This window comes from Acomys russatus, chromosome 22 (assembly GCF_903995435.1).
Source record: "Acomys russatus chromosome 22, mAcoRus1.1, whole genome shotgun sequence".
Classification (NCBI taxonomy): Eukaryota; Metazoa; Chordata; class Mammalia; order Rodentia; family Muridae; genus Acomys; species Acomys russatus.
The window spans coordinates 14,482,369-14,494,811 of NC_067158.1; the positions used below are offsets into that span (position 1 = coordinate 14,482,369).

Sequence of the window (12,443 nt, forward strand, 5' to 3'; positions counted from 1 at the left end):
ACATGCCACACACACACCACACACACATATCACACACACACAAACACACACACACACCACATGCACACACATACCACAGTATAGACACGTGCCCATGCCTATCCAGAATGTCACTCCACTCTTAAAAGCCTGCTTTGGAGACTTCATTCCCAGCCTCTTTAGACCCTGACTCCTGGTGTCACATTTCAGATACAACCTGTTTGCTTTGCTTCAATTCAACAAAATGAAGTAAAGCCTCTATGGGTTCAAACCTGTGCTATGCAACCCCTCTTCCTTGAAACACCAGAAACTGCAAAGGCACACCATGTGTGAACCGAGCAATAGCAAGGGCTCAAAACCTGCAGCTGCAGCTGAAGCTGGTACTGCCCTGAAAGCCTCCCAGGTAAGGCCACCAGAAGGCAGAGACCCAGGGCAGCCCTCCTTTATGAAGGCGAGCCACTCTGTAAGCAGCATGGTCTTGAGCTGTAGGTCGTCTACAGCCGTGCAGTCAGAAGCACCCTCAGGAAGCTCCCCACGGAAAGCCACTCCTGCACCTGAGATCAGGATTCCATGGTGACTGAAACAAATCTGCTCCCCGGGATAGCACTTGACGTAAAAGCAAAATAAAAGTACATACTTTGCCTCTGAGTTTCAGTGGGAAGCTGTTGGTGTGGGCTACTGTTTACAGCATGGTTACGTCCCCGTAGGAAGATCTGATCCTGCAAACTGGCAGCTACCTGACAAGATCCATCCACCCACCTGTCTGACAGCGCTGCCCCGCCCCCAGGCTTCGAGTCCTCAGGCTCCAAAGAGGATCCAGGAGACACGAAACATTGCATGACCCCTGTACCCTGCCTGCAGGAAGTAGAGGAGTTCTCTGAAGCTCATCAGACTGGTTCTCCCCGTCAGACAGCAAAACAATAAGATAACAACACAAAAGCAAACAGCAGGACCACAAAACTAAAAGACTTCATTGTCCTCTCCAACTCAAGGGACAGCAAAGCAAAGCAGGCTCTTAACCATTCAGCTTGTGGCTTCCGTACAATGTGAGCAGCGCTGAGAATTTCTTCTGTGTTTATACGTTTGGGTTTTTTGGTGGTGGTGGTTTTGTTGTTGTTGCTGTTGTTGTTGTTTTGTTTTGTTTTGTTCTGACAGGGGGGTCCTATTATGCGTCACTCCCTGGCCGGCCTGGAACTCCCTGTGAAGACCAGACTGGACTTAAACTCAACAAAATCTTCCTGCTTCTGCTTCCCCAGTGCTGGAAAATTAAAGGGCTGTGTCACCATGCCCAGCTAGGACTGAGACTGTAACACATCACTTCACTCAATCTTTACAGGGCCCCCACGGGAAAGTGGTAGCACATCATTCTGCAGGAAGAGTGGGGCTTTTTATTCAAAGGAGCTCAGATCACCATCATAGGACTCTCTGTGCCTGAAGAGGACCAGATTTACTGACCTTTAGCCTGACAGTTTTTAGTACTATTACATTCTGTGCATACGTGTTTATACACATGAGCACATACATGTACGCACATGAAGAACCTGTCACTTCTCTCATCACTGAGGCTCCCACTGCCTAGAATAGACACAAGCAGACCATAAAACAACCAACGCCCCTCTACAATTCTAAACCCCTCATTGCCCTCTTCATTGGCTTGGGCCCTAATGAAGTTCCAATGAAGCAAACCTTTGGCCACCACGTGACAGCTATGGGTCCAGGACATGTCCTGCCACCTGGGTCACCATCCTCTGTAAATTCCTACTTAAACATATGTTCTCCTTTTTTTCCCCCTCCTTACAGACAAAGTGCATGCCTCCAGCACTGGCCTTGCAGCACAGGCCTGTGGTCCTCACTGCTCCAGAGCCTAAGGGAAAAAGATCACAAGTTCCAGGCCTGCCTAGGAAAATTAAGAGAACTCGTCTCAAAATAAAAATGGGTAAAGGGCTCTATCTTTACAGTCCTTTTGTAGATCCCCGATGGAGTACTTGCCTAGCCTGTAGAAAATCCTGGGCTCAATGTCAAATGCACACACACACACTTACTGTTTACTTCTCACACAGGCTCCCAGGGAACTCACAGCCTGCACACCTTCCTCATCAACAATGTCATCACTTACAAAGAGACGTTCACCTTCCGGTTCTATTCTCAATCACAGGAACTAACACTTTCCACTCGAACCTCACATCCCACCTTCGTAAGCCAGAAGGACAAACGGGTTCTGTTATCCACAAAGCAACAGAAGAGCAAGCAAGCATCACAGGTTAGCGCCTGGTAGCCATTCTGAAGATCCCTTCATCCTCATCATGAAGGGGCCTTTGTTCCCACAAAATAAATGAACCTTAAAGGCAATAGTGTCCCCAGAATCAGTCACTGATCAAAGGCTGTCACTTGGTCCATCTGGTGAGGCTTGTCCTGCCCTTCTTACTGTCCAGAACAAGGAATTATGCCACAGAGTTTCCAACTGACTGTCTGTCACTCCCCAAAGCTGCACCACTGCAGGAATTCAGACAGACCCAGCAGCTCAGAGTTCAAGTTGATAGATAAAGTGAACTCTGCAGGGTCACACCTACCAAACAGAGGCAGGCAGCACAGGAGAAAATGTCACCAACCCAGGACGGAGCAGGAGGGCAGGTGGTGCAGACAGACAGCAGGACAGGGGCACAGGCAAGGCACAAGGGCAGCCTCAGAAGCAACTGACAACTACAGCTGCAGACGGCATATCCAGAAGGCATACAGGCCACCTGCTCCCCAAGCTTGGGCATTCTGAGTCATAGAACACGAGTCACCAGGACCCTTAAATGTCACATGCAGAGGGAGGCAGAAGTATCCCAGAGAAACACCGTGTGTGTCATCTCAGGTGACACTGAGACCAGAGATGGGGTAAGAGGGCTCAGGAGACACAGGACAGTGGAAATTCTTGATTGTCAGGGTCATCATCCATGAGCAGTGAGCCCTTGGCAAGTGTCCGGAGCCACTGGTTCCGGGATGTTCATCCCACAGGCCTGTTCTGCGAACTCATGAGACACCTCACCAGCCCTGAACAGGAAACACAGCAACCCTAAATAACCACTAATTTCCTTTTCCCTTTTACTAAGTGGGCAGTTTGCACAAGACAGCTTCTTGTATTACAAATGCACTCCACGGAACACTAGAAGTGGCACTGTGCCCATCCAGGCAGAGGGAAGACATCCGAAAGACCCCAGAGTGCCCCTCCCTTTGCCTATCAGATTGTTGAGACAATGCCCTGCCCCCAGGAAACTCAAGCTGGGAGAAGGCCAAAAGCGAAAGCCTGGTGCCAGCCAGGGGAGGACTGTCTCCTGGGGAAAAGTTCACACAGTTCTGGCAACTAGTCAGACCACCTTGCAGGGGAGAAGAGGCCAAAGATGATGGGTGGACCAACTTTGACTAGGACTGCTCAACTATGTTAACCTCTACTTAAGCCTAAACCTATCGGTACCCATGAAGACAGACGTGAGGTGGAACGGCGGTACCAGACCTCCATGAGCACCCTGAGTCAAAGTTTTCTTTCCACGGTTTTTCCTATCATTTGCCTCTTTCGTTGACGTTTTGAGGATGGGTGGCCAAGCCTAGCTCGTTAGGGCTGCAGGCAAAGATGCCAAGTCTGGGTGACTTTGGGGACCTTCTAGACTTTGTTGAGCTCAGAGGTGACCTCACAGGCAAAGTATCAGGCATAGAGGAAGTACTCAATGATTGACAGCCAGGAAAACAAAAAACCGTTCTCAGGTAACCTTGCCAGTCACATGGTCTAGCGCTCTCACGCTGACATCTGAAAGCATGTGTGAGCCAATTCCACTTCCAAGGTCAAGGCCAGAAGATTCTCAGCCCACGAAGTACAAGGGATATTGGATGCATTTTGTACCGAGAAATGATACTGCAGGCACAAACTGTCCTATGCAGGTGTCAGGTAGAGACTGCACCACACAACCCGGTGTAGGCAGCTGTGACAGCAATGGTGCAGGAGCGCCATCACCTCCCCTCTCCCATGTACCCACCCCCACCCCACCCATCCCCACCAAGGCATACCTTCCCTGCCTCAGAGAGAAAGCCACACATAGAATAAAAACCCATGGGAGCCCTATCTTAGACCCCACACACTGGCATGAAGGGCAGCAGCTGAGAAGGGCAGGTGCACAGTCATAGACCTGACTACATCCACAAGGGTCCTTGCATCAGCTCCAGCTCACAGACATGAGCTTCCCAGTTCAGCTGACTCAACCTCCCCAAGAATTTGCTGGAATAAATCAGAAATATCTATTTGATGTGGGGAGCTGAGTCAGAAAGCGGCCTGAACAGGTCTGAGCGCTTAATAGTGAGTTGACAGGTGCATGATTGCGTGGTTATCTTGAAGAAACACACACACACATACACATGGGGGGAGGAGTGCGGTGGGAGGCAGAAACAAAGACAAAGACACAGACAAAGACAGAGGCAGACAAGAGAAAAACATGCCATACTAACCACATGACAGTAGTCTCGTAACAACAGAACCCACAGTTTCCGACCACCTGGAAAGGCCACAGCTGCCCTAACAATGTGATTTAATGAGTCACCCAGTGCTCATGGTGAGGGTAGTTTGGCTGACCTACTGCACAGCCTGTCACATTTAAAACGTGCACGTTCATAAGAGTTGACAAAAAGAAGTGACAGCTTTGACTTTTGTTCGTGCATATTCCTACCTACTTATTGTTTTTTTAAGATTTTCAACCTAACCTTCTATCGCGTGTATGCGTGCTTGCCTACATGTATATGTGCATATCCCATGTGTGCAGTGCCTGAGGAGGCCAGAAGAGGGTGCTGGATCCCGTGCAATTGGAGTTGTAGGTGGTTATGAGCCACCATGTGGCTCTTAGGACTCAAACTCATGTCCTCTGAGACAGCAGCCAGTGCTCTTAAGCACTGAGCCATCTCTCCTGACCCTTATTTATTTATTTATTTATTTATTTATTTATTTATATTTTTAATTTAATTTTATTAACTTATTCAGATTACAACTCACTTGTTATCCCATCACTTGTATCCTCCCATTCCTCCCTCCCTCCCGCTTTCACCCTATCCCCCCATTCCCCCGCCAGGTCTAAGACCGAGGGGGACCTCCTCCCCCACTATATGGTCATAGGCTATCAAGTCTCATCTTGGTAGCCTGCTTATTCTTTCCTTGAGTGCCAGCAGGCCTCCCTACCAAGGGGAGGTGATCAAATATGGAACACCAGACATGGTATATACTCACTTATAATTGGGCACTAGCCCAAAAGGCACGTCCCTTTATTTATTTATTTATTTATTTATTTATTTATTTATTTATTTATTTATTTATTAAGGTAACTATAAAACAGCCTCAGGAAGATTTCCAGGCTGAGAGTTCCATATTTTCTAGGGAGACCACATGTGGAGCCACAGGGTAATGGCAATGTTGTCCTGACAGGAGAGCCTCAGCTAAGGCCTATGTTTGAGCATTAGTTGTTAACGAAAGAAGCTTAATACATTTTTAAAAAACTAAGCATCGGCTATGCCATCCCAGTCGGCTATGCCACCTCAGTTTCTATAAATACCACCTGGCAGTGTGACTCTCTGAACGTGCTTCCATCATTAAGCAGTGCGTGTTGTATATTTATGCTTATGTGTACATATATATATGTGTGTATATGTATATATACACAATCAAGTACACATGAAAATGACATATGTAACAGACACAAAGTAGTATACATATACAAGTTACACAGATACATGCATGATCAGTAATCATACACAAACATAGGAAAAGTCTAAAAAAACAAATGGACACAACATTTACAAACATACATATTTATATAAACGCAACAAACACATGTGGAAAACATATGCTCATACAAACATACTAATTATATGTAGGCATAATACCTACATCTATGTGCCCATACACTCAACACAAATACATGCATAATACATATGTAGATGTGTTTTCAAGATCCTGACTATGCAGTTCACAGAGAAGTGAAGAAGAGGGGGTGACAGTGGCCCCAGGCAGCACTGACACCAGCATAGGCAGCCTGGGTATAAGCCTACGGTACTCTGCCCTTGGTGCTCTAAGAGGTCTCTCCAGTTGGTAGAAATCCCTCAGATACACACACAGCTTACATTCCCAGAAAAAGGAGACCTCTGAGAGCATTCAGAGGAAGACAATAACAGCAGCCATCTTGTGAGTGAGGCATCTGTGAGTCCATGAAGTGCCAACTCAACATCCCTTTTCTTTCCTTTGGCTGCCAGCTAGGTCACGGAACACCACCGACCTCACTGGAAACAAAAGGAAACTGAGGCTCAGCAGTGAGGCAGGGATCGGAATTCAACTTCTTCCGGAGAACAAGGCTGTGTGCCGCCTCTCCGCTGAGCCCTCCACGAATGCCTACCACCCGCCAAGACAGACAGAACCAGCCTCGTGTCTAGAGACCTCTGGGCTCTGTCCACGGAGGGCAGGAAAACAAGCAAAGAACCCAACTGAGCCATCAGGGTTACACATAGGGGAAAAGCAGGGTGACTATTCTGGCATCCTTGGGTCACTTACAAGGCCACTCTGGGACACTGGTACTATCACTGAAGACAACTCAGGTACCTTAGGTGAGGAGTTCAAGCCCCAAAGATGTTACTGATCCTGAAAGTTGCCTCTACAAAAAAGCACTGGGATTGTCTATCGTTTGTTTTGCTTTGTCCTGGTTTTGGTTTGGTTTGTGGCTTTTTTCTGTTTGTTTGCTTGCTTTTTGTTTTTGTTGTTTTGTTTTTTGAGGCAGGGTCTCTCTCTGTAGCCTAGGCTGTCCTGGACTTGTTTTGTAACCCAGGCTGGTCTCAAACTCACAGCGATCTGCCTGCCTCTCTGCCTCCCAAGTGCCGGGATTAAAGGCGTGCGCCACCGCGCCCTGCTTTGTTTGCTTGTTTTTAAAGGCACTTATTTCTCAGGTGTAGCCCTAGCTATCCTAGAACTTGATTTGGCCTCTGCCTCCCCGAATGCTAGGACTGGAAGGCATGGCTGCCGGCAAGCAGGATTTTCCTATCTTAAGGAAAACAAAGTGCGCTTCCACCCTCTAGGGGAGAAAAGTCCCTAGGGAAGGCACAGCCTGATAGAGAAAGCACCCTAGCTGATCATACCAAGAAGGGATGCGAAGCTCTTACCTGATCCAGGTGGGCTTGCACAGAGCAGGGAGTCACCACCTTAAAAGGGAAAAGACACATGAGCAAAGAGTCCTCAGGCAGCAAGGACAGCAACTGCAGCCATTTCTGGACACTGGGGCTGTGTCACAAGACCTGGAGTCAACAGAATCCACATTCTGCTAGCTCTGAGGAAGCTCAGGTCCTTTTTGATAATTTCAGGGGGGAAATAGTATAGACACACCCATTCAAGTTTAAAAAAAAAAAAAATCTGCACATCATTCATACAGAAGTTCACCTTGAATTTCATGCAACCAGTATACACTGGCAGAGTCTTTCCTCATTGGGGACCATGAGAAGTGGAGCCCAGGGAAGGTAAAGGGGCCTGGAGCGCGGTTTCAAACTGCCCACTGTGTTTACGTGCACACTCAGGGATGTGTTTTCTCTGCAAAATGGGCCGCTTTCTCTAGAACTGTGTATGCATGTGAAATGAAAGCTGGTCTAATGTATTTAACCTGTTGGCACAGGAGGCAGGTGGAAAGGACTTCCCTTGGACTTTCCCAAAGTCCACTCACTGAGCATTCAGGGAAAAGCAACAAAGCAACAACTAAACCCCAAGTAAGAGCGGCACCTTGCTTTCACGGCACCAGTGGAAGCCTACAAGAAAAGTGCTAACACAGAGACAGCTCTGCCCCTGAGTTAAAAGTCCCTCGTTGTGAGTCAAGACACTGGACTTGCTTCCTGACTGTCTTGGGAGGCTGCTGAGGATGACCTTGCTCCTGAGACATTGCCCGCACTCCCCAGCTTTCTCCTTGATCTCCTCTCTCCCACTTCAGACCCTAGCTCACTCCTCGTTCTCAAAGAGTTTTCTGAAAAGGAAGGAGACATTCAAGGGGTCTGACGACTCACTGTAGTTTCCAATTCGGAGCAGTAGGCAGCAGTGTGACCTTGGTTCCTAATGTGGACACTATTTATATCCTCTTTGCTTATCGTGCTCAGTTAAGTTTCTCAAGAACTGTGTGACACATGGCCACTCGTCTGTCTGAGACACACCATTATCCCACCAGGATCCTGACTCATAATCTTGGCAGAGACAGGGGTCCTCTGTCCTTGCACTCACCCTTCGCTCCAACAACATCCTCGTTTCTTCTGTACTCACACAGCAACTCTCAGGCAGAAGCATAGTTTGAATTTGTGTGCCCTCAGCTCCCCGTGTTCATATTGGGTTTTGATAGGTAAATAAGGAAAGAAGGCCCTAAATAACATAAAGTGACAATGAACCCATCCAAGGCTTTGGACACTCGGGGATCTGGTGACAGAACCACATAGGCTGCTGATGGCACTGGGCAAAGGGAACCCATGGTTAATAGAAAACCATGATTCACTCCATTCCAGCAAGCCTCCGCTGGGTCACACAGGCGTCCTGGTGCCTTGTGACACAGTCATGCTGGCGAGGAATGTGTGAGGAATCAGTCTCTGCCTTTAGGACATCACCTGTATTCCACAAGACACCAGTAAGCAGAAATGGCCTAACCGGCCATGAAGAGACACATTAAATGTACATCACTAAGTGGAAGCAACCAACCCAAAGGTCTTACCTGCTGCTTGATTCCAACTATGGAATTCTAAAAAACGCAAGGTTATAGAAACAGTAAAACATGAGTGGTCATTAGGGCCTGAGGGACGAGATGACTAAGAGGAAAAACAATGTTGAAGCAGTTGAACCTGTTCTGAGTGGTACTGTCACGACGGGCAGGTACCTGTCACTAACAAGAGTCCAAACTCACAGACTGAACAACACCCCAGTGAACCCCCTATGTAAATTATAGGCTTGTGGACTTTGGTTAACAATGCATTGATGTTGACTCACCAAGTATTATGCATTATATGATTTAAAATATACCAAACAAATGCCTACTTTTCTATAAATTCAAAACTATCCCTAAATATAAAGTTTATCAGAAGCATGTGTGAGAAGAATTTCTATGCCATACCAGAAACTGGAGTTTAAAAACAACAAGTAAGGGCTGGACATAAACAAATGTCTTTAATGCAAGATCTTGGGAGCTAGAGGCAGGTGAATCTATCAGTTAGAAGGTAATCTGGTCACTGAGTTCAGACCAGGCAAAGATGCATAGTAAGACCTTATCTAAAAATCAGAGAGCGAGAGACAGAGACAGGCAGACAAACACAGAGAGAGAGAGACAGACAGACACACAGAGACAGACAGACAGACAGACAGAGACAGAGAAACAGAGAGAGACAGACAAACAGAGAGACAGAGACAAAGACAGACAGAGAGGTCCTCTGTATTCTACATGCCCTATAAATAGGTGGTGTGCAGTGTGCAGCCCCAGGGACTGCAAATGAGACTTAAGCTCTGTGATCAGAGGCTACTCAAGTCCTGGACAGACCCATCTACAATCAAGAAAACACATCAAGGTAAGTCCTTCTGATGTAGTTATGACCAGATATCAGGACAGGAGATACCTGGATGTAACCGGCATTTCCAGTTTACTTCTTGTTTAGAATAAGGACAGCAACTGACCACGGTCAGAACATGCTGCCTCTCTCAGGATGCCTGCGTTCTTGGTATAGGCCCGTCAACCTGACACTAAGAAACGTGGACACCCAGCAGCCCTGTGATTGGCCTCCTCAGCTGTCTTTGCAGGCTCACAGGTTCCACCTCCCATTCGACCTGTCTAGAAAGCAGAACACGGGTCTCCACACTTCTTTCTACTCACTGGGGCTCACAAAGCTCTGGGTGGGGCTCACTGTCACTACTGTCCTTGCCCCCTGGGACCTGAAGACGCACCTGCACCTCCCAACTTATGAAGAGCCAGGTAACATAGCAAGTGCAGGAACTGTCCAGCTAAAAGGCCAAGCATCACTCATTGTCCATCTAGGATCCAGATCAGGATGGCGCCGTCCTTTGCTCCTCAGATGCAATTCTGATCTAACACTCTGGTCCTCTATCCCTTTGCATGGGACCGAGGGAAACACTGTGGGCCTGGGACATCTCCAGTCTTAGGATATCCATCCAAGGCCACAAGCTGGACTAAAAACTGAGTAGCAGACACCAATGAAGGGGACTGGGACAAGATCCCGCCCAGTGCCAACCCGTACTCAGGTACGGTCCTACGGGTGTTTCTGCCCAGGAATCTCTGAGCTGAGATAGTTCCTTCTGTGTATGGCTCCATGGTGTGCCCCTACCACCCAGGGCATGGCGCCATGGAGGCGGAGCAAGTTGCAGAAGGGTGGAGACTAGAGGACTACCGGCTGAGTGTCACGCATCAGGACACACCCTCATGGGGCCACAAGTGTGCAGGCTCAAGTCAGCTCCATAAACATGTCCTCTAAGCCACGCCTGTCTGCGGGTCTTTGTCCTGAACTCTACCAGCACAGAAAGCCAACACCTTCTGTCTTATGCATGGGAAGGTGAAAGAAGGAAAACTGCCATAGGTTGATCCTCATGGGACAAAAAACACCAGCTGGGTCCTCCTGGTGGCAGGACCCACTGGAGTCAGGGTAACAAAAAAGGTGACAGTAGGGAGGAAGGGCTGTCAGCTACAGAAAAATCCCAGGAGAGGACTATAGGCCCTGAGCTATGAGCAATAGATCTTGGGACCCATGTCCTTCTCCTGACCTGATCAGGGCCCCTCCGACAGACCTGCCTGAGAGCCATTTTATGGCCTTCACTTGGCTTTGTCTGTGGCCTAATCTGGGTTACCAAGGACAACCACAAACAAACAAGGCTTTGCCCAACCCACACCTGGCTCTGTGGGTGCCTGGAGCCTGCTGGTGCTGATAACCTTGTCTCCAAGCCAGTAGGTCACCAAGGCGGAAGCAGGAGGGGCAAAAGACTGGGGTCCCAGGAGTGAGTGGGTAAATGTGTGAATGGCAGTGTGCATATTTTAAATTCAGGTACTGGGAGGAGGGGTGCAGGGGGCTCTGTGGTACAAAGCTTGCCTAAAATCTGTGATCCCCAAAACTGACCTTTTTTTTTTTCCTTTGAGAAATATGTATGTTGATGTGTGACAGTTTGTATCTGGCTTCTTAGAAGTCTGAGGGTCTCATGACTGAGTTCTCATGTGGGAAGAGTCATTGAGTGTGTAGATGTGGATGTGTACGTGTGTGTATGTGTGCGTGTATGCATGCCTTGGGGGAATATGTGAGTGTGTCTTCCTTGAGTCAGATGTATGCATGTCTGTCTGTGAGTGTACCCATATGTGCCTCTATCAGTGAGCCCACAAAGTCCTGTATTCCTGAACCCGGGGCAAAAGGCAGAGCTCTGACCAACAAGTGAGTCTACTTTGAAAAAGAAACTGTACTGAAGAGATGGCTCAGTGGGGTTAAGGGCACTGACTTCTCTTCCAGAGGACCCAGGTTCAAATCGCAGCACTCACATGGCATCTCACAACTGCCTGTAACTGCAAGATCTGACACTCTCACATAGGCACACATGCAGGCAAAACACCAATGCACATAAAAAGTAAATAAAATTTAAAAGAAAACCGTCACCATGGCCAGGAGCCTCTGGCGCTAGGATAGGAAAGGACTAGGTCTACTATAACCACCATTCAGCAAATCATAGTCCCCAGAGACACAGAGGACAAGCCAGGTCAACACACGGTTTGCAGACTCTGTCTTCCTTCTCATTCACACAACTGAACTATAAACTCAACCCCTGTTGTCACGCTCAAATAAACTTCATTTTGGCCAAGCCATGTCAAGAGTACAGGGAAGTTTGCATTCGCCCTTTTGTGATCATCAAAGATTCCTGGTGAGTCCTGTGAATGAGCTTCCTAGAGCATCACAGAACCCCAGGAAGGAGAATGGAGAGATGACCCCTCAGGTTTCCCAGGAAGGAGAACAGAGAAATGACCTCTCTGGTTTCCAGCATGCCTTTACCACTGCAGTGGAAACCTGGGTGCTTGCTCTCTCTACCCACCGTTTTTCTTAGTTGCCAGATACTTCTGCTCATAGGAGAACTCTCTCAAGCCGGCATCAGCTATGTGCATGCACAAAGTTCTGGAAAGGAGACTCAGAGCAACAACATCAACCATCAGTCATTCTAAGGCATCTGGGAGGTGCACACAGGAGCTGGGGGAGGAGTGTTAGCAGAGCAAAGGATTCGCCGAGCCCAGGATTCGCCGAGCCCAGAGTTTGACCTCCAGCGCCAAAACAAAAGCAACAATAAATAAATGCACGTAACTTCCAGTAACTCCACCAACAACTCCACTAGTACCATTCAGGTACAAGATAAAGGAGAAAAGGAGAAAGGTGGGTCACCAGCCACCCCTGCACTATGAATGGGAGGAAAA

The 12,443-nt window shown here is 48.0% G+C and overlaps 1 protein-coding gene across 1 annotated transcript in view; it reads right to left on the reverse strand.

Annotated features, from left to right (window-relative positions):
• Tns3 (tensin 3) overlaps window positions 1-12,443 on the reverse strand; it is a 201,301-nt gene that overhangs the window by 149,055 nt on the left and 39,803 nt on the right. The window contains exon 4 of the mRNA XM_051165076.1: window positions 7,144-7,182. Coding sequence (XP_051021033.1) covers window positions 7,144-7,182 — 39 coding nt within the window. The remainder of the gene's footprint in view (window positions 1-7,143; window positions 7,183-12,443) is intronic.